The sequence below is a fragment of the Theropithecus gelada genome, chromosome 6 (assembly GCF_003255815.1).
Source record: "Theropithecus gelada isolate Dixy chromosome 6, Tgel_1.0, whole genome shotgun sequence".
NCBI classification, from domain to species: Eukaryota; Metazoa; Chordata; class Mammalia; order Primates; family Cercopithecidae; genus Theropithecus; species Theropithecus gelada.
Genome location: NC_037673.1, coordinates 119,340,428 through 119,363,833, shown reverse-complemented (window position 1 = coordinate 119,363,833; position 23,406 = coordinate 119,340,428). Strand labels below are relative to the sequence as shown.

The window sequence follows — 23,406 nt, the reverse complement described above, 5'->3', positions numbered from 1 at the left end:
GAAGGTAAATTCACTGATTAGAACCTATCCACAAATTATTTATACTGTGGCTATTCCACATTACTTTGAATAATACGCTTGTTTCTTTCTCCTTAAGATCTGAAATTTCTATTTGAAAATAAAGTGGCTTTTTCAAATACAAAGTAAAATATTTTTAAGAAACCTATACTCAAAAATACACACTAGGAAAATTTCCTAATCCCTACTTCTCTGCCAAAATAGTTCTTTTAAACTAAAATTACTTAAATTGAATAGAGATGCTAAAATGTAAAAGAAAATATTTATTTATAAATTGTATCTTGAAGACTAATATGATGTTTATTTTCAAATTGAAGAAACAGCCAAATAAATGCTAACTGTAGGCTTTTTTGCCTCTCATTTTCATTAGTTTTATTTCCTTCATTAATTTCATTTCATTGGTGACCAGCAAAAGAATAAAAAAGAGTTTTAAAAGTACAGATGCCAAAACAGGTTGGGTTTCCTTTGTTTAAAATCTCAGATAGAACAAAATTAATTTTGAAAATAGGTAATTTGACCTTTCTTGTTTTTAAGTTAGCCTCTTACTTAAATATAGCACAGAAAATGAAAGCATATGCATAGTTTTTGCTATTCAAGTTATTGATTTAAAAAAATCATCTATCTACTTATCCAGGGAGTTGGGGGATGATAGTCAACTAGGCTGTAATAGTTTATGATTATAAGGTCTTTTCCTTTATCTATTAGAGCCTTATGTAAAGCTGTATGTCAAAGTTGAAAAATTTCTCCTGACTTAGAAAAATCCACAATACATGAAGAAAGGAGCCCATACTGGATGTTAGGAAACTAAAATTCCAGTCCCAACTCTTTAATATATTGCAGGAATTGGGGCAAAATTTTTAATTCCACTAGACCTCAGTTTGTCCATCTCTAAAATAAAAGAGCAGTGTGGAATCACCTTAGGAAATGTGTGGGGTTGTATTCAACCATAGTCCAGAATGTACTAGTTGCCCCTTGGATGGCAGGAAGAGTTGTTTTCTCTGACCCTCTCAAGAGCTGATCTGCCTGTTTTATGAGTGGGAAATTGAGGCCAGAGGGATGACTGTGAAATAGCTGAAGGACTGGACTATGTAATATCTAAGTTTCCTGTGCACTTAAGATGCTATGGCTTGGAGGTATTAATACATTTTTAAGCTCATGGGCCAGATCAGGACCATACTACTGGCCCTTACCAAGATGGGTTAGTGGCAGGATGGTACCTGATGAGAAAGTGCTGGTGGCACCCACTCCCTGGGTTTCAGACTGGTCCTGAGTATGCATGGATTCTAGCTGGTGTCATGTAAGCAAGCAAAAGAAACAGTAATACTGTCTTACTTCTAAAGAGACGTGAAATGATCAAGAAATGACAGCTAGGCTAGGATTTGCATTTCATTTAAGATTAATAAAGTGTTCAGGCTTATCTTTGCAACTTCTATCTAGCTCCCATTGCCTGCAAGTAGAATCAAGTGGAAAAGAAAGCTCCCTTGAACTCCTGGAGGAATTAAGTGACAACAAATTGACTATTAAATGCACAACAGGAAGCAAGGGCCCTCTGAGCCCTTCGACCACATCTTTGAAACCTTATTTCTGAGAATAGAAAATTCTAAGCTCAATTTGAGTGTCACTATAAACTCCTCTCTGTGCCAGATGATTTTATTCACATACTTACATCCGAAGTACAAACAACCTAAAATGTTTATACTGAGTAGTAATGGAAATCATGTGTCAAACACAATGAGGGGAACAGAGTAGAACTTTCTTCAGAACTAAAGTTTGAAGATATACAGCATCATGGAAAATCTGGCTTACAAATAAGAATGCATTGTTTACCTATTCCATTTAATTATAGAGAACATGTATTTTTACTCTTTGCATACAATTTTCTGAAGTCTGATTTTTTTTTTTTTTTTCGTTTGTTTTTTGCTCTGCAGTGTTGCCTGAAGCTATGGAAGGATCATAGCTCCTCATACACAGTCTCAAAAACCATGGCCACACACATTCTTGTGATGTTAATTCCTATTTCCTTTAAGCTCTCACCCCCAGAGAGAGACAGTGAAGGATTCTTCTAACAAGTCCAAAAGCAAAAGAGCAAACAGTAAAGACAGCCCTCCTTAGATGTCCTCAGGGGCCTTCCGCATGTCAGCTTTCCTATTAGAGCACTGTAAAGACCAGGAAAACTACAAGGGCCAGGAACAGAATTCTGGCATCTTTCTACTGAGAGATAGTCCTCTGAATTTCTCACTAAGCGCAAGCCTGAGGAGTCGGCCTCCCCTCAGCTTCTCATCACCAGTGATTCAGGGACAGCCATTCATAGAGCTCTGTAGAAGAAACGGCATACTAGCTCCACAGTCCTCAGTTTCCCTCCTCAACAGAATCCACCCTAGGGTTAATGCTTAAAGGGCCATGAAGATATCAAAGGGAGAACACAGTCAGGGCTGCTCATTTGTTTGATGTAACGTGTCTTAGATGGGTCAATCATTAATTCACAGCTCTTAGGTGGGAGTCCAGCTCTTTTGTTTCAAAGAGCCAAGATTCCCCTGCCCCCAGTCATGTTCACTCCGTCATTCTCATGTGTCGCTTCTCCAGTGGACTCTGGTGCCAGGGAAGAACCATACCACTGGCCCTTACCAAGATGGGTTAGTGGCAGGATGGCACCTACCGCCTCACCAAGAAGGGTTAGTGGCAGGATGGTACCGGCTGACCTCAGGGCCTGCCCACCCCAGCTCCTGCCCTGCACAGTGTTCTTTGGACTTAATGATGACTACACTGAGTACTCACCTGGGGCCGCTATTTCTTTTTGTTTTAAAACTCAGAGAAGCTGATACTGCTCTACCTTCTCCTTTTGCTGCTTCTGTCACTTGGTAGAGAGATGGTCTTTGTCCTATCTCACTTAGGCAGTTCTGCTTGCTCCTCTCAGCTGCAGAAAAGAGTGTCCCAGTACATTCTTTCTAAATGGACAATCCAATTTTCAAAGAGGTTGGCACTTCATCATTGGCAATTTTTATACATTCCTTTTCAATTTGATTCCAAAGATATACTAGCCAGGCCCGCTGTGAGTTCAGTTTCTCTCACTATCCCAATCAGCCCCACAAAACTCAAAACATAAAGGCTGGGATTGCTATAAAGAAGCAAAAAAATTCTTGGAGGAAAAGCAAAAAGCAAAAAACAAAATAATTTGTAGAGTTGAATTAAAAAACAGATCTCTCCTCAACAGTTTTCACCTTTTTATTAAAATTTCACTTCCCCAATGCATAGAGCCAATTTTAAATAGAACCCTAATTAAAGCTACAATAACCAACCAACAACGTATCTGTAATTTTCCTTTAATTTAGACTCTTTGGCTGCTTAATATATTTCGCATTGCACCCACATGTCCTGAGAAAAAATAGTGAGACATATGATTATTTATGTTACATAAAATGGAGGATCTAAACATATCTTACCTGTAAGTATGTTTCCAAGCCTTGTCGTCGCTGTTCCAAGACTTTGGGGACCCAGTTCCTAACATGTTTAGAAGGGATTTCTGGAGTTTTTATACATTTCTTAAGCTATAAACACAGAATAGAAAAAGAAAAAGAAAAAAAAAATGAGATGTCTGTTAATTATAGTGACATTATTTGCAGAAAAAAAGGCCAATAAAAGAAAGTGAACTACTGCTATCTGCAATAAAAAATAGAGGAAAATATAATTACACTGCAATTTTGTCAAACGATTCTTTATTTAGGTATCTTGACTTCAGTTTTCAGAATAATGGTTTTCTGTATTGGTAGGTATTATTGTAGACAGTTCAGATTGAAATCCTTTTTCCTGAAAAATTAAAAACCTAGTAAATGAATAAAAAAGAAAGTGAAGAAATTTAGTTACAAAAATCAATTAATACAACAAAATTCTGCTTGGATGAAGGATTTTCCTGATAAAAGGTCTTTCTACATATTTTTCATATAAAGAAATCAAAACAAAATGCAACTGTATATAAGTATTGTCCCTAGAAATGCCATTAACTAGACCACATTTGGAGAGAGAACTTAAAAACATAAAGCTCTAATCTTTTCAATGTTCCTAACAATTACTTTCCAACTCCATTCATGAAAACTGAATGATAGTTCTCAGCTAAGCCTTTTGGGACAGCAGTTTTAGGGGATAATATAAATAAATAAAAATTATGTTGGAAGTTGCATTAGAGCTATCTGTGGTAGGCAAAATAATCCTCCTTCCCCCAAAATAATCAAATCCTAATCCTGCAGATGTTACCCTATATGCCAAAAGGGACTTTGAAGATTTGGTTAAATTCATGGTCTTAAAATGGGAAGATCCTCCTGGATTACTGGGGTGAGCTCAATGTAATCACAAGGATCCTTATAAAAGGGAGGCAGCAGAATGAGGTGGAAAGAGACTGGGAGAAACAATGTCTCTGGCTCTGATGATGGAGAAAGAGGCCATAAGCCAAGGTGACCTCTAGAAGCTGGAAAGAATGGATTCTGCCCTAGAGCCTCCAGAAGAAATGTCATCCTGCTGACACCTTGATTTTAGCCCAGTGAAACCCACTTCGGACTCCTCACATCAAGAAGTGTAAGACAACACATGTATATTGTTTTAAGCCACTGCGTTTATGGTAATTTGTTATAGCAGCAATAGGAAACTAATACATTGCCTCCATAAGTGGAACGTGCTTAATTGCTAATTAAAAATTTGAAAAAACCTAGCAATGTTGCTTCTTTACTACACATGCACAGAAACAGCATAGTAATGAATAAGAAAATTCATAAATTAAACCTGGGCAGCTAAACTATAGTAAAAAATTCTTTCCATATGTAAGAGTATATTCACCCTTAACCAATCTAGGCTGAAATTTGTTGTACATCATGAAGAAGGGGCCCATGTACTGGCTAGAGCAGAGCAGCCACCTTTGCCTCTGAGGTAGAAGTCTTGTACCGAGAATGGTAAAGCAGCAAGAGCCTGGGTCCCTGACGATCATGAAACCGCCACACCAGCACCAGACATTTATGAAGGGAGGGATCAAGTTGTATCAGTTAATGTCACCATTATTTTGGTTTTAGAGTCACTTACAGTCAAATCTAATCCTACATGAATAAGGATGTGGCTAGCACTGCTAGCTGCTTAGCAAATATTCATTCCCTCCTTTTTTGGGGGGAAAAAAGTCAACGTCATTCAGAGGGCTAACACGCTGAGTTATAAATTGATTTTCCAAGTTCCCTTTTAATTAGGGTGACCATGTGACAGTTACCAATATACGTACATGTCTACTGGGGTAGGGTTCTTGTTTCCCTAACAAAAAGCAACAGGTTTTCTTGCCAGAAAATGCAGAAGCCATGCCTGGAAGGGTAGGAGCTATGTTGTCACCAGAAGTGTGAAAGTCACATGCTAAGATGATGACATTGAAGCAGGGAGACATGAGGAGCCTGGAACATGAATGTTTTGAGATGCCTGCATCACCGGGGCTGCCTGTTTTTAGTTTTCCTGTAATGTGAGAATAATAAATCTCTTACTTAAGAAATCTAATCAAGTTTCTATTACATGCAGTCAAAGACATTCCTAATATAAAGGAATCACTTGTTCTAATTTTTTTTTTTTTTTTTTGAGATGGAGTCTGGCTCTGCCGCCCAGGCTGGAGTGCAGTGACCGGATCTCAGCTCACTGCAAGCTCCGCCTCCCGGGTTTACGCCATTCTCCTGCCTCAGCCTCCCGAGTAGCTGGGACTACAGGCGCCCGCCACCTCGCCTGGCTAATTTTTTGTATTTTTTAGTAGAGACAGGGTTTCACCGTGTCAGCCAGGATGGTCTCGATCTCCTGACCTCGTGATCCGCCCGTCTCGGCCTCCCAAAGTGCTGAGATTACAGGCTTGAGCCACCGTGCCCGGCCACTTGTTCTATTTTAAGTCAGAGATGCTCAATAGGCATCCAAGTAGAGATGCTGGGTAGGTAGCTGGGTACAAGTGTGTAAATGTGGGGGTCAGAATATATAGGTATTTAGAGCCATGGAACTAGAGGAGATGACATTAAGAGTTAGGTACAGATGGAGAAAAAGGGCTGTGGTGGACAGAATCCTAAAATGGTCCCCTGGTATAAATGCCTTGTATGATCCTCTCCTCTTGAGCATGAGTGGGACCTGTGACTATGTCAGGGCAGTCACTCCATGATTACATTGTGTATTATATGATGGTCCTAGCAGACTGCTGGCTTTCAAGTAAGGTATCATGTGATGAGAGAGCCACATGGCTAGGACCTGAGGGTGGTCTTTAGGAGCTGAGAGCTGCCTCTGGTGTTCCCCAGCAAGAAAAAAAAAAGGGACCTCAGTTCTGCAACTGCAAGCCACTGAATTCTGCCTGAATGAGCTTGGAAGAGCGCCCCAAGCCTCAGGTGAGATGGAGAAGCAGGGAGGAGAAGCAGGACAATCACTGGGGGAAGACGTGGAGTAGGTTCCATCAGGAAAGTGTTTCAAGAGGAGAGGCATGATCAGGCTGTGCCAGATGATGGGAAGTCAGTAACGCGGGGTACAGAGAGAAGGGCAGTGGGGAAGTAGCAGCTCCTCTTCTAAGGAGTTCTACTAAAAGACAAGGAAGGAGTACAATGAGATGAGCACACGAGGGAAGCATGGGGCCAAAGGCAGGCTTTATTTTGTGAAACAGAAACTACTGCGATAGGTTCATATAGTGATAAGACTGATTCAGTACTGAGGGGGAAACTGATAATGCAAGGGAGAGAGGAGGCGGAGGATTTATAATTGCTTGCAGGGGAATAAATACATATTTAAACTCTATACCGTCTGGGGCATTTCTCCACAAGAACAAGGCCAAAATGCCAAATTATTCTGTGGTAATAAGCTTAAGTTTCACTTTAAACGTAAAGAAACTTCCTTTAAAACTATTGAATCATAACATATATTTCAGAATAGAAAATCAACTCCATTATATGTCTCTCCTTTTAAAAAGAATGTTGAAGATCTAGCACTGAAAATATTTTTCCTTTTTTATTTATGTCAAGAATACTCAGGAAGCGGATCATCATAGCTGCTGGGATCCATGACAGCATTCGTAGGTGAGTAATGAATTGCTTTAGATGAGAGACAAACCCGAGACAATATGTTTCCAGTAGGGCTCAGCTGCTTATAAGATAAATACTCCTCTGCCACTTCACCCGATGATTAACGGTCCTGGCCCTGCTGTGTCCAGGCAAACTGCCTTTCTGATTCAAGCAGATAAGTACCAGATTCTATGATACCACAGACACAATCCCCTTTTCCTGGTGTGACCACTCCCTTTTCCTTTTTCATACTGCTAGAAGATTTTACACAGAACTTACTCCACACAGACCTACCACTGCATACATTGGTTATAGTAACCATTTTCCACAAAGAAGCAGAAATACTTTTCCCAAGTACATGAATAAAAAGAATGAAAAAGAAAAGAAAAGTTAAAGAAGCGAGAAACATTTGGGGATAAAATCTCATCTTTCCTCCTGTATTGCCACCGCTACTTCCTCAGGGTTCCCTTTGGAGAGAATGTACAGGGTGCTGTGCTACTGGTTTGACCCTACATGGCAGGTTTTTGGTTCTTTATCGTCTACTTCATGAAATTACACACAGGAGAATGAAGTCTTTTACTCAAGCCAAAAGTAGTCAATAATAAAAAATGAAGATAGATAATTTTAAAATGAACCAGCACCACATTTCACTGAAACCATTGTGAATAAAAGGATGGGCTGCAACTGAAAGAAAACAGCTGGGAAGGCATGAAAATAAAATGTGCTTAACAGTTTGCCATGCTGAAAAGGTTTTTCTGCCCATACATGCAATTTTTGGCCTAAGGAGGTAAAGCTCTTTTCAGGAACCACCATTTAAAATAGTAAAGTATTTAGCCGTAGTGGGATGTGGACAGGTGTAGCCGAGGCACACGCGAAAGCACTCATAAGCTTGAAGGTTCACCCTGTCACAGGAGCCTGTGCCTGGGCCATAACAAAGAAGGCTAGGATGGGGTTTTGTTTTTGTTTTGGTGTGGTCGTGTTCTTCCCACCTAGTACTAGCAGAGGAGCTACAAAGGCATCAGGGCAAGCAGAACCTGGGGTTAACAGAGAACGCAAACTCCTGCAGTAGAAACTGATCCTCTAGTAATTCATAAATATACATGATGCTATCCAAATATATCATTTGCCGAATACTTATTTAATACCTAATAAGTGCCCGAGACTCTACTAGACACTCTAACAGTGTGAAAGATATGAAAGATAGGACATGGTCCCTACTTTTAAAAAAGTACCTTCTAATTAGACAAAATTTAGGGATAACAGTTTTATCTCATATGTTTCCAAAATTTAAGCAGAAATCTCTATTCTAAATGGACAGGAGTTCTAAGAACAGAGATTAGGGAAGAAAGGGAGCTAACATGGAAAAAGGAGAACCTGAAATGTCTTGGTTTGAATAGATCAGAACACAGAGGAAAAGACATTCAGCATGGCAAAGACAGGTGGGTAGCCATTTTTACCTCACATAATGAGGTAATGGGAGATACTGGCTCAGCTGTCCCTGAAGGGCTCTTAGGAGGAGTGAAAAATAAAGTCGGCCAGTAAAGGGGTTAGTAGTAGACAGAATAATGGTTCCCTCAAAGATGTCCAAGTCCTAATCCCCAGAATCTGTGAATGTATTTGCTTACATGGGAAAGGGGACTTTGCAGATGTAATTAAATTAAGGACTTTGAAAAGAGGGGATTATCTGTGCGGGCTCAATATTATCATAAGAGGGAAGCACAAAGAAAAGGGGATTGAGTCTGTGGTGTCATAGAAGCTGGTACTTATCAGGATGAATCAGAAAGGCTGTTTACACAAGGTGTCAAGTCAGAAGAGAGGTGATGACAGGAGACATTATGATGGACACAGAAGCTGAAGTGGAGTGACTGCTGGCTTTGAAGATGAAAGAGGCCACGAGACAAGGAATGTTGGAAAAGGCAAGGAAACAGATTCTGTTCTAGAACCCACAGAAGACTCAGCTACCGTCAGGTAATAAATTTGAAGGCTGGATGTGGTAGCTTACACCTGTAATCCCAATACTTTGGGAGGCCAAGGTGGGCGGATCACCTGAGGTCAGTTGAGATCAGCCTGGCCAACATGGTAAAACCCTGTCTCTACTAAAAATACAAAAAAGTAGCCGAGCGTGGTGGTGCATGCCTGTAGTCTTAGCTACTCAGGAGGCTGGGGCAGAAGAATCGTTTGAACCTGGGAAACGGAGGTTGCAGTGAGCTTAGATCGTGCCACTGCACTCCAGGCTGGGTGACAGAGACTCTGTCTCAAATAATAATAAAAAATAAATTTTAAACCACTGCATTTTTGGTGATTTGTTAACAGCAGCAATAGGAAACTCATACAAGGTTTAAGATTATTGGCCTTGAGGGTCAATGTCTATGATGTGGTAGACAACAGAGACTGTTTCAGTGCATTCGAGTAAGAGAACGAAGATAAAAATGGTGTTTTAGGAAAACTGGTCTGCAGCAGAGAATAGATAAGGATCTGAAATGGTTAAAGTAATACTGATATAAAGTAGTAAGACTCTGGACTGGGATGGTAGGAATAGAAAATGAAAAATTAGTCTGGGCGCAGCGGCTCATGCCTGTAACTCTAGCACTTTGGGAGGCAGAGGTGGGTGGATCACCTGAAGTCAGGAGTTCGAAACCAGCCTGGCCAACATGGCAAAACACTGTCTCTACTGAAAACACAAAAATTAGCCAGGTGTGGTGGCAGGCGCCTGTAATCCCAGCTACTCGGGAGGCTGAGGCAGGAGAATTGCTTGAACCTGGGAGGTGGAGGTTGTGGTGAGCTGAGATTGAGCCACTTCATTCCAGCCTGGGCAAAAGAGCAAGACTCTTTCTCAAAAAAAAGGAAAAATAAAATGAAAAATTAAGTAGTGTGTATTGTAAGAATTTGGAAGATAATGCAAGGTAACAGAAAAGTAAGCACACACTTGAAGCTTTAAAACCTTGAGATGTGTGGTTCTAAGCTTTGTGACTTCAGTGTATGTGATGGAGGTAGGTTAGGAAGGGTTGTGTCTAAGTGATAATTACACTACAGGAATTCTCAAACTTCAACAGGCATTAATCATCTGGGGTACTGCAGATTATTGGGCTCCATCACAAAAATTCTAATTCAGTATATCTAGGGTGTTGCCTAGCAATTTTCCCTTAGATAATTCAAAGTTCACATTTTGAAAAATACCAACTTAAAGAAAAACTAAAAGAAAATAGAATCAAATAATCATCATAGCACATGAAGAAATGACTAATTTTAAGATAGAATCTGAAAGGGTAAAAACAGACATATTAGTAAACATAAAAATTTAAAACTTGCATACATTTAAAATAAATGTCATAACCAAAATTAAAAGGCCCTTGTGAAAAAATGCTTTCAGTAAATGGCTAATATTGTATTAATAGGCCACACAAACTAATAATCAGAAACAACCGAGACACTAGCAGATAAATGAGAAAGCACATAAATAGACAATTCTATTGAAAGAGGGACTACAACTCCTAAGCAAACCTAAGAAACACCTATTAAAACAAGGCAACATACATGCTTGCTAATAAACAAATCTAATTTTTGGAGGTGTAATATAGTTAAATGTTTCAAGAGAATTAAGTAACAACAGATTCAACTACATTTAAAGGGAAAATATTTTATGTTAAACTTTAGCATTCAAAGCATGTCACAAGATTCAAATATGGAAATTGAGGGTACCAAAACTGCAATAAAAGGGCAAGGTTGCACGATGTGGCAGCAGCAGTCAGTCAAGCCCGAGTACTCTGATTAAATTTTTTACTCATTTCAACCCTTCTTAGCACACAATCTTACAGTCAAAATTACAGATTTATGTTTAGTTTTATATCCCATCGTTATTTGTATTTCATGGCTTTTTAGAGTTACCTTTTTGCCAAATCTAATACAATCACAAGGGGGCACGTAAAGGAGACTTTTAGCAGCTGCTATCCCCTTGATAATACACAACATTAGACAGTGTATCCCAACTAAAACTCTGCTCCACAAAGCTATTTTTATCTCTATGTCTCTGTAAAGTTGTCTCAAATATTTTAACAAGGCTGCTAACAATATTCAAAATTGAGAGATTTGAGAATTTCTATTCTATGAATGCTAGTAGACCTAATTATATAAGAATAGATAAAATTATTAATAGAACTGTAGAAACTGAGAGGAGAGAGAATCCTGGAAAATCTAGGAATTTTTTGACCATGAATAGCTAAGAACTGTCTATACTCACTGGGGAGAGGGTCCTCCTCTGCAGAAGAAAATAAACTCTATTAGAGCAGAGAACAGGGTGAACAAGGCTCTCTTCCAGAAGCATGGGCAGCCTCGTGCTCCGGGCAGGCCTAATTGGCAGTCACCCAGCTGTGCCTGGTGTGGAGCTGGTCCCTGAGTATCTGGAGAGTACAGCTGGGCTGTGCTAGGGTCACGGAGTCCTAGGTGCTGACTTGGAAGGTTAGCAAGGGGCCTGCATGTGACAGGCTGCCTCCTCTAGACTGGTCAACAGAGGCTTGGCAAGGCAGGGGGTGCTGGTTTTAATCCCACAGCAGGGACTTATTTCATCAGGTACCCAGAAGAAACCTCACTAGGATCTGTTTCCTCCCAAAACACACACAAAAAAACAGAATTCCCTGGGAAGGAAGTGAGCCCCAGACTCCAGATTTGTTTCTCTTTGGAGCACCCTGGGGTTGGTGCCTTTGTAAAGTCACTGGCAACACCTGGTCTAAATCTGTGTTCACCTGTACTGTTTCTTTTCCAAGTCAACCTGGATTGAACAAAGTGCTAACTGGAGAACTAGATGTGGATTATCCCCTGCCGTCCTAACAGAAAAGTGTACTGATCTTAGAGCTCCCCTTTAAAAGAAAAGAGAAGGAAACAGTCTCACTAATCTCTCACTAATATCCTGTTAACGTTTATACGTTTATCCTGTTAACGGGATTTTTCTGGGCAATTTCATGAGGTATTTGTAGAGATGAAAATAATTTCAGCACACCAATAATAATTTATAACCTAGAAAAAATTAAATTTAGGTGGAAAATAAAGAAGCATTTACTCTTCTATGCTTTAATAACCGTTTCTCCAAGCTCTTTCTTTTGCTTTTCTGTTTCGTTCATCTAAGACTTTTAAAGAAGTGTATCCTAATGCTGAAACATCAGTTTTGTAAAGTGGCCCTTTACAATTCAAAAAAAGGCTAAGAGCCTCTTTTAACTTGTGTTCCCCAGTCTTTGAATACACAAGTACATGTATATGATCTTTTCCAGGTACATGTAAGTATAAGCTGAGTTTAATAAATTTCTTCCTATAAGATAATCATTTGCTTTTTCTCCCCATTCTGTAAAGAACATTAAGTGCATTTCATGGATAAAACAGGGTCTGGGTCTTATTCTTTCTGAACCTGTAACATCGAATGCAACATACTGCAAACAGCTTGCTGCCTCAGATTTTTACATGTAAACAATCTTAACAGAAAATCTACCTATTCAGAAAGCATACCTTTAAAGAACTGAATAATTTATTCTAAAAAGAAATTTATTTCATGATAAAAGAAAATGCATATACAAACACAAGAAATATCAATGCTCTTAGAATCACAGAAAGGAGTATTAACATTATACCATCTGCCTCATAGAGAAAAGAGAAAAAAAACAAAAAACAAGTTACCTTTTTGTGCAAAGCATGAAATTCACTGTATCTCTTTTCAACAAAATGTTTTCTTCCATTCATTAGCACTTCTATCTTAAATACCTGAGGAAAAAATTTAAAAGAGTAATTATATTAGTTCAAAACCTTCAATTGTCTGATGTGGTAAGTTTGTGACCATGATATATTTCATCCCTTTAATTATAGTAGCTGATCCCCCAAAACCCAGAAGGCTCAGGAGACCCTGGCCCAACAGCATTGATTAATGAGCACTCGAACCAAAGGCTCACTAACAAAGTGCGACATTCCCCAAAAACCTGTCTAAAAACAAGGGAAACTTACATGCATTAAAATACTACCTAATTTTTTAATAAAATAATATTTTTTGCATAAAATGATTTCACCAAGTGAACATGATAGCACTGAAAAAATACTCTTTACCAGAGTATTGCAAGAGGAGTACTCTGGTAAAAAGCTCAGGCATGTGGCATTTCACTATGGGCATTTCAATGTAGGCAGTACTGTGTCTTTACAAGACAATCAGGCAAACAGCAGAGCATTTTAGGTTAATGTCTTTCTAACCTGAATATTCATCTCTAGTCTCAGCTGGGCTTATTCTGCTGTTTGCAAAACAGGGAAAATGTAGTAAAGGCTCATTTTCCCTGCATGATACAAGTGACAGCTTGTTCTCCTAGCTCCACAAGGTTGAAAGGCCAGATGAAAAGGCTCTCTGGGTGCACTAATTAGTAGGCACTAACATGACATTTTCTTGATTCTTAGGTCAGTGGGTCAAGACTGGAAACAAGGGATGAGAAATATTGTGAAATGGTCATGAAAATACAATGTTAAGGTCGGATGGGGAGGGATGGTTAGCAGGATCTAAAGAGGAGCTGTCATTGCAAAAGTTTGTATTTGACTCCTGTTTTGCTAAGTGAGAGTTTAGAAACACTAAGATGAAGGAATATTGTTTAATTACTTAATAAGCCTAATTTTCTATTTCAATCACCCTTCTAAAAAAAAAACAAAACTGTAGAGATCACATGACACTAAAAAGCATTAAAAGCATTCTTACTTTTAGTCTAAAAATAAGAACTACTTAAATTTGGCATGTGAGATACAAGGTTGCACATCTTCATTATGAAAATAGATTGCTATGGCTCTATATTTCTGTCTTATATGTAAGTATGACTATTTTAGAAATCCAGAAATTATGTCATCAAACATAAAATCTGTTTGCATTTTTGTGCTTCTTTGAATCAGAAACAAAATCTTCTGCTGCATGACTCAGTTTAAGAAATCTCTTTTATTAAGTGTTAAATTTTTAACAATTTAATCAATATTTTATATTAACATTTTGTTTTTCAAGAAATACCCCTGAATAAATACTTTCCTTTGGTGAACAAATAGAAATATTTTCTTCTGAAACCATACGCATATGCTTCAAATTCTCAGATATTCTTAGATTATTTTTTAGGAAAAATAATCTGTTTATTAATTCACCAGAGAAAATTACTCTTCTTCAAAGGTCTTGCCAGAAATAGAATCAGGAAAACATCTCAAGAAAACAAACAAGAGAAGCACAGCTTTAACGTGGGGGCTTGGTTAATAGGCTACAGAGCCCCTTTTTTACCATCAGGTCCCAGATTGAAATCAGGACAATATGTAGCAATGAAAGTAGTTTCCATCTGCTGAGCTTTATGAAATAAATGAGGTTATGTTCTGGGTCTTATTGCTTGAGGCTTTATCACAAAACCACCACCTTAATTGGCACATTAGCTACAGAATCTGTAAAACAGGGAGAAGGTTGAAAATTCGGCAAGCCTCTACCTACTTGCCCACCCCTCAAAGTGGCCCCCCTTGAAGGCCAGGGTAAGACAAATTACACAATGGCTGCTTCATGGAATGTCATCTCTTCTACTGACCAGATGGTTCCATTACCAAATTCCACAGTTACTCTTAACAAGCACTAAATTCACAGTGAGCGGTGGGGGAGGGTGGATGTACACACATCCACAGGAAAGTTTGTGATAAACTTTAATTCTTATATTTTATAACATTACAATTGAAAGAACACACAATATGCCTAATACTATCAAGACTTTCTTCTTCTAAATTCTGGGAAAATATCTTGGAAAGGAAGTTGTTCATCAGGACTTTCATGACAAAGTGAAGGAAGAAACGGTGTCAATTTAATAAATCCGGCCAGGCACGATGGCTCACGTCTGTAATCTCAGCACTTTGGGAGGCTGAGGCAGGTGGATCATGAGGTCAGGAGTTCGAGACCAGCCTGGCCAATATGGTGAAACCCCATTTCTACTAAAAATACAAAAATTAGCTGGGTGTGGTGGCGTGCGCCTGTAGACCCAGCTGCTTGGGAGGCTAAGGCAGGAGAATCGCTTGAATCCGGGAGGCAGAGGTTGCAGTGAGCCAAGACCGCACCACTGAACTCCAGACTAGGCAACAGAGCGAGACTCTGTCTCCAAAAAAAAAAAATAAAATAATAATAATAATAATAATAAATCCTATTTTCCTGAATACCATGCCAGGTCATTTTTGTAAAGTCTTTCCAACTTTCCTACATATGTTGTCCCTGCTGCCTGGAAATCCCTTTTCTTGCTTGACTCTGCTGGCAAACTCCTAGTAGTGATTATATACCTCGTGAGGTGACAGCTTCCAAGATGGTGCTGGGAAGGCACTCAGCACAGAATCCACCATTCATCTGTTTATTTATTCAACAGATATTTACTGAGGGCCTGCAAGCCACGGAGCCCAGGAGTTGTTCTAGACTCTGGGATTCAGCACTGAACAAGACTGACAAGAGGTCAGCCTTTATGCAGGCTGAGGAGGGTGGATCACCTGAGGTCAGTAGTTCAAGACAAGCCTGGCCAACATGATGAAACCCTGTCTCTACTAAAAATACAAAAATTAGCTCAGTGTGGTGGTGCGCGCCTGTAATCCCAGCTACTTGGGAGGCTGAGGCAGGAGAATTGCTTGAGGCGAGAGGAGGTGGAGGTTGTGGTGAGCAGAGATCACAAAAAAAAAAAAAAAAAAAGAGAAAAGAAAAAAAAGAGTTGAGTGTGCTGCCTCTGGAATTTCAGATTGGCTGTGGGTGGACAAGGACTGTTTTCACTCCTTTTGAAAAAACAACAACAACAACAACAAACAACAAAAAACTCCCACTTTAAGGTGAAAACCAAGGGCACTTCTGGCCAAGATGGAGTAACAGGAAGGAGATGTAGCCTCCCACTTGAAACTGGGCAAATTAAATAAGTGTACAAAATATGTGGGAAAAATGGCTCTCAGGACATTGGACATTGGGAAATGAAGGACAGTGAGAGACAGGAAACAAACAAGGAGAGCCCTACTATTAACCTCAGCTTGCTGCCCAGAGAGAAGCTATGCAGGCCTCTGCCCAGGGAAGGGGACTCCACCCAGTAGAGCCCTGCGGTCCCCTGAGTTAAGGAAAGGGAGCTGAGAGTATGGAGAACAGGGAGCTGCACCCCAGGAGAATGCCTGCAGCTGAGGAGGTCTCCCTCAAGTATTCAGGTGAAAACCGATCGGCACGTGAGATTGGGTAAACTATCCAAGGATACGAAAAGGATTAGCGTGAGCAGGGCTCAGAGCTCACATGCAACAGGCAATGGTGCCTGTGTCCAAAAGCCGGGGCAGAAAACCTCATAATTCACGAGGCATTAGTTACAGTATCCTGAAGGTTCTTAACTCAGAAGCAGGGAAAATGAGCTGTTTCAGTCCAGTTTAACACTTCAAAGCCAGGTCTGAAGAGATCAAATTGTTTCTGGGTAACTTAACCTCATACCAGAACAAAGCTCAAGAATATTTTTAGGACTATAAAAATATCTAGAACCCAACAAGGTAAAATTAACAAAATGTAAATTACCAAAAATGTTGCCAGATTTCACCCCTCCAATGTACTAAGTTACACTGTTACAAATAGGACTGTCTGGTCCATCCTTGTCAACATAGTCCTACTTTGGCCAATCTGGTGCATAAAATGAGAATTTTTTCTTTTTTTTTTTTTTGAGACAGAGTCTTGCTCTGTCTCCCAGGCTGGAGTGCAGTGGCATGATCTTGGCTCACTGCAACATCTGCCTCCCGGGTTCACGCCATTCTCCTGCCTCAGCCTCCCGAGTAGCTGGGACTACAGGCACCCGCCACTACGCTCGGCTGATTTTTTGTATTTTTAGTACAGACGGGGTTTCACCGTGTTAGCCAGGATGGTCTCAATCTCCTGACCTCATGATCCGTCCGCCTTGGCTTCCCAAAGTGCTGGGATTACAGGCGTGAGCCACCGTGCCCAGCTAAAATGAGAATTAATTGGGCATATTTTGACAAGCATGTATGGTGGCGTAAGTTTCCATTCCAACTATCTCACATAAAATTATATATAAGCCTGACCTACCTGTTTATTTTTATTGTATTCATTTACTTAGTTATGTTGCTCAAGCTGGACTCAAACTCCTGGGCTCAAGTGATCTTCCCATCTCAGCTTCCCGAGTAGGTGGGATTAGAGGCCCATGCCACTGCGCCTGGCTCTGACTTGCCTGTTTGGTTTTCTATTCCTAGAGACATCTTTCCTCAGAGTTTTCCAGAAATCCCCCCTGTATAAAGTAAGGGAAGCTGCATGTAATTAAATAAATGTATTAAGGATTCCATTTAGGTTTGCTTAACAAAACAAAAATCATTCTGTTCATTTGACTAAATTTTTGCCACAGTTCTAGAGACATTAAGTCAATAGAATTCAAATTGAAAAGGAAAACAAATGCCATTACTTTAAAGGGAAGAATCTGATCCCCAAGTGTGGTTTTTATTACATGTCAGAGCCAACTTTTTTTCTTTTGTGGTAATATCTCTGAAATTATACTAGAAGCCAAGGATAAAATAGTTCAAAATATGGGTTTATACCCTAATTTTCAGGAATATATCTAATAAATAAAATAAACTTAAGCTAAGGAAGGACTTAACTTATATTCCAGGTTGAATGGTCTCTCTCTTTCAGAAGCTTATACATTACAAAGTTGATCACTTCTAAAGCAAAAAAAGAAAAAAGAAAAAGAAAAAAGGAAAAGTATTCTCTATAACAGATTGAAGATATCTAATAAATAATTCAAGTGCCTTCCAAATACAGACGGGGGTTCTATATACAAATAAAGATTTAAGCCCAAGGTTCCAAGTAGTTTAGGCCAGTGTATTGTTACACTGGGAATCTGAAATATACATGAACACAACTATCTGCTTAGAATATGACTTTTCATAAATATATATATATATACACACATGCATATATATGTATATTTAATACTTGTTCATCAGAACAAGATGCACCAAATATTAAAGCAAAGCTTGAAATCAACATTCTCCTTCTTTAGTACGAATAAACAGTCAAGATAATAAAATAAAGAAGGTAGTTATTCTACTATAAAAAGTTGAATCTCTAAAAGTGCCACTTCTTGTGTGCCTATTGTCAGGTGCTCAGCAGGGTATTAATTTAGGTACTTAGCAAGGTATTAATTCACAACACACAGTTTTTATGAGGGTACAAAAATAAGAAAACCTCTAATTGTAAAGATTTATTATGGTATTTGATTTCTAAGTACATTTACATTTTTAAAAACTAGCATAAAAATTTGATTTGTTCCTATTCTGAGCCTTAAGTCATGTTTCCTCTATTGTAAGATGCCACATTGATAAAGCAAGAGAAATTAGTAATTTAATCATACTATTTAGGGTAGGGGGAAGAAGCTTTTTCCTCATATTTCAAAAATATCTAAATTTCAGAAATTTTATAAAGTTTTTAAGAAAAAGACATGCTGCTACAAACAAACCACTACTTCAAAAAATAATTCTCTCTATATAGTAAGCCCTCACTTAACGTTGCTGATAGAGGTTTTTGGAAACTGGGACTTGAAGCACATATAACAAAATCAATTTTTTCCTCATCAACTTCTTAACAAAATGACATGATTCAAGGACCTGCTGTATGTCATTTCACTTCAAGTTGCAGTTTCCAAGAACCTACTGATATTAGGTAAGAACTCACCATAATTGCCACAACAGAATACCTGTGTAAGAGTTGAAAAGTTGAACATGATTAAATGTAAGTGTGTGTGTATTGATATGATTCTGCTTTCGAAAGAAAATTCATGATACCAAAAAGAACATCAGGAAGATCATGGATGAAAGACAGAGAATGAATATCCACACTACAATGAGAAGAATCCCTGATGAAAGAACAAAAAAATTAGAGCAAGAGCAAAAATCAAAGACAAAAGAAATTCAACTTTCTTAAGCTGGAAAGATCAAAAGGGTTTATATATCCCAGGGAAAAACAAGAAAAGGATGTTCACACCTACCCACCCTAGAATTTGTTTTTAATTACCAGCATAACCAAAATATACAGGTAATATACAGGTGCAAAAAGCAGAAACAAAGATCAGGATGACCCTAAACTTTTTCTCTGACACGCTAATTGCCAGAAAAAGTAGAGCAATGCCTGCGGAGTTTCATGAGAATATTATTTAACAGTCATCTAAATTATTATTCATGTATAAAGACAACAAAAAGTCAATCTCAGTTTGCAGGAAAACTCAAAAAACACATAACCCAAACATCTTTTTTGAAAAATTTACTGAAGGTGTAGAACTACCAATGGAAAGATAAATCCAAAGCAAGAGACTGCTAGTCAAGAAAAGGCTGATGAAGTGCCCAGCAGGAAGCATACAAGGGATTCTAGGCCACTTGGAGGCATCTTCTCACAGGCTGCTCTGTTGTTCTCCTCTCTAGAAAGATTTGTAGTCAAAGGTGCTTGGCACGCAGAGAAACAAAAGAAATCCATAGAAAACCTGTTCAAAATTTTAGCTCCAAATGTCTTCAAAGTTTGATAGTGCATGAGCTTTAATGTAGAATTCCATATCTAGTCAAATCTTCCACCAAGGGCAAGGAAAAATGTTATTTTCAGACATGCAGGAGCACAAATGGTTTATTAGGTACACATCCAGGAACCTTCTTTCAATATTAAAAAAAAAAGAAAAAAAAAAAAGGAATTCACAAAAGAAGCCAAGACTGTGGACCTAACCTAGAAACAAAGTGGAGAAAAAAAATCCTAAAATGTAGCTTTGCAGTCTTAAAAGTGTTCAAATTAGAATAAGAGCCAGAGAGCTCCAAGAAGAGGCCTTTGTGGAAAAAAAATATATATATATGATTAATACAAATTATAAGGTTTTAGTGATAGTGTCAAAGCATTTATCTTTCTCTGTCAAGAAAAAAAGTTACTTAAAAATTTCAAGAAAAATAAACAAAACTATATACAATGTAAAGGTCCAAATATGAAGCAGACTAAATGTAATATGATTTGGTGCAGTTTACAGAATAATAAGAAAAGAGTGTCCATTTGGCATAACACTTGAAATATTTCCCACTGAGCAGTACAGACTTAGTAATTTATAAGGCAACGTTTTCTTCTCTGCAGTTCCAAATACACTTCTTGATTATTCCGTGAAAATATAAATAAATATACATACACACACATAGATATAATTATAATACTGGAAACATTAATTATGGTGCTAAGGTTTTGGAATCAATCTATACAGCATAGAAGACAGTTATTTTTATAGAACATATTGTAAATATCCTAAAACCCTGTCAGTATAAAATGGCATACAAAGCAGAAGATAAAAGATGAATTGCGGAGGGACTAGGTGAAAGAAAGTGAACGGGGTGCAGATTTTCTCCTCTTGCATAATTGATAGTCCGAGAATACTGCTAAAAGTTGGTGAATAAAGAAAAAAATTCAAATTGCAAAGTAACCAATAGAAAAAATTGTAATATTAGTTTAAAAAATTGATGAAATTAAAATCATATACGTAGTGAAAACTGAGTGCTGAAAGGAGACAAATACATGGGTAGAGTAAGCTAAATCCAGCTTTTAAAACGGAGGGACAGTGGACGTTTTCGAAGATACCGACATCAAGAAACGGAGATACAGATACGTTATTTAGAATCATGGTGCTTTAAACAAACCAGCAACTTTTAAAATAACTTCTGATTCTGGAAGGTTCTAGACACATTTTATCTTTTCCTTTTAACATGTTTACGCAGTGCTGGGACTTTTTCCACACGCTATATTACTTTCAGACATCCTAGAATGATACCTGCTAAATGTTTTGAATCCTTCTGGTCTTAAAGAAAAAATTTTCTTGAGTTCACTGATATTTATAGGATTCCAGATACTTATAGGATTCCAGGTTTTCAGTCTAAACCTTAGTACTAATTGTACCTGCATCTCCTTGAGTGATGATTTGAGTATGAAAAGTCTTCATTTTTCTTCTCCTCTTAAGCTGCATCAATATGACACAAAACCAATCAAATCCATGTGAGGGAAAAAATGCACTCAAAATATATCAGGTCATACGTGCTGACTGGCTATATTGAAACTGACTAGTTTCAATATCATATAACTTTGACTTAAGATTTTCTATAAAATATGAACACTGCTGGTTCTTTGCTTACCTGAGTTGTGACAATAAAAAATCACACATTGTGTTACTCAATGAAACATTCTAGAAGATAGCTGCTATCATATAGCTTTTATATACCTTTCTTATTCTTCCTCACAACTTGCTTTGCAATAATAAAAATAAATTTTATCTCCACTATTGCAAAGCAAGTTGTGAAGAAGAGTAAGAAAGGTATATAAATTTGGGCAAATCTCAAAATATCTTTGAGTCACAGCATCTTCATCAATAAAATAAGAATGACAAAAACCATGTCTACTGTACTAGTTTGTTGGATAATAAATGTCTTGGTGCTTTGTAAGATATTTTGAAATAGAAGTAATTACTGTAAATTATGAATAAGTTGACAAAGTCTCCAGCAGAAAGCAGACAATGGTTTTCATGGGCATTTCAGGACAGCCTTCTTTACAGGCTAGTCAAAGAAGGGATTTGTGGTTGAAATAGCTTGTCATATAGAGAAGCAAAAGAATCCATCTTTATTCTCTCAAAACTTCTTAGCTATAGATTGCACCTCCTTATCACAAGCCCGTAACTTCTACAAATCATACTAACTCTTGCACCTACTTCCAAAATCTTCCAGTATCTGTTCCAACCCATCAACACACCCTTGTTTCCATAGCTGTCCCGGAAGAGCAAATCAGAAGCAATTTCTTCTTGAATTCTCCACTCTGGGCACCACCTGCACAGAGCTGGGTCACCTCTGCTTACAGGTGAGCCTTTCCAGGCCCAGGACTCCTGTCCTATCCTCCTTTCAGCATTCAAGTAAAATCTCACCTCCATTCCAGAGCCTGCTGAAACTTCAGGCATCACTGCCTCCCATACCTCTACTTAAAGACAGCATCTAAATGGCATGATCAGATTACATAAAGTATAGTCACAGATTCTAATTTAACTTTCAGTATTACCAAATATAATCCTATTGACTATTTCACACAGATATGTACTACATGCCCCAAATAACCTGTACTTTTTAGGAGAATTTTTTTAGGGAAAAGAGGAGCCTACAATGCTGTTTTAAGAAAGTATTTGTAATACAGTATTAATGAAAAAGCAGGATAAAATAATTTATTCACACTGTGCTGTTGACTACATAAAATATGCATCGAAAGACAACAAATACAACAAAGTCAAAATGATGCCTGAATGGAAGGATTACGAATTATTATAATTTTCTCTGTAATCTAAAATTTTCATTAGAGTATATACTATTCTTACAATCAGGAAAAAATAATCAAATTTCTGTCTTCTAAAGTTATACTACAATAAATGTAATAAATGCTGACTTTTTTTTAATACAGCTATCAAGTTCTTATGAAATTCACTGATGTATTTCCACAGATATTTATTGAGCTTTGCGCCAGGCACTTTGCTATTCTCTGCATTAATAGCAAAAGAAGTAGCAGCTAACATGATATAATTATGAATTGTTTTGATTACTATATCACTTAATCTCTTCTCTGTAAGCACCATGAAGGCTAAGACTATGGCTTTGCTATAATGGACTATATGTGTGCTATAAAGCAGATGTCTAAAAAGCTATCTGGGCCAGATGTGGTGCCTCACATCTATAATCCTAGTGCTTTGGAAGGCCAAAGTGGGAGGATCGCTTGAATGCAGGAGGATCGCTTGAACCCAGGAGTTTTGAGAACAGCCTGGGCAACATAGTGAGACCCTGTCTTTACCAAAGGAAAAAAACTATTAAACAGGCATGATGGTGAGTGCCTGCAGTCCCAGCTACCTGGGCAGCAAGGCAGAAGGATTGCTTGAGCCCAAGTGCTCGAGGCTGCGGTGAGCTATGATTGTGCCATTGCACTCCAGCCTGGACGACAAAATGACAACCTGTCTCTAGAGAAAAAAAAAGGCTATTGGAGCTATACTCAATATAAAATGCTTCTTTTTCCCCTCAAATGAATATGCCTTGGAAACAGTTTTTAATAAGAGAGGACAGGATTTGCTCTCAGGGACCTGGGAAGTTTTTCCTAAAGAGTTAATGCTTCAGAATAGACTACAGGGAAAGCAGGCAAAGAGGAGGGACAAGCACTGTGGGCAGAGCATGTGCAAAAGCCCTGAAGCAGCAGGTGAGAGGCTGGAAGCAGCTGACTGTGGTACAGCCAGGCAGTGAAGAGACACCTCTGAAGAAGGCTGGAAAGGGAGCAAAAGGCTAACTTCCCTCATCT

The 23,406-nt window shown here is 38.4% G+C and overlaps 1 protein-coding gene across 2 annotated transcripts in view; it reads right to left on the bottom strand.

Annotated features, from left to right (window-relative positions):
* Positions 1-23,406, bottom strand: part of SNX24 (sorting nexin 24) — a 183,015-nt gene that overhangs the window by 66,457 nt on the left and 93,152 nt on the right. For both annotated transcript variants that reach the window (XM_025388060.1, XM_025388061.1), the window contains exons 2-3: positions 12,717-12,800; positions 3,459-3,563 (exon numbers count right to left, since the gene is read on the bottom strand). In XM_025388060.1, the coding sequence (XP_025243845.1) occupies positions 3,459-3,563; positions 12,717-12,800 (189 nt within the window). The remainder of the gene's footprint in view (positions 1-3,458; positions 3,564-12,716; positions 12,801-23,406) is intronic.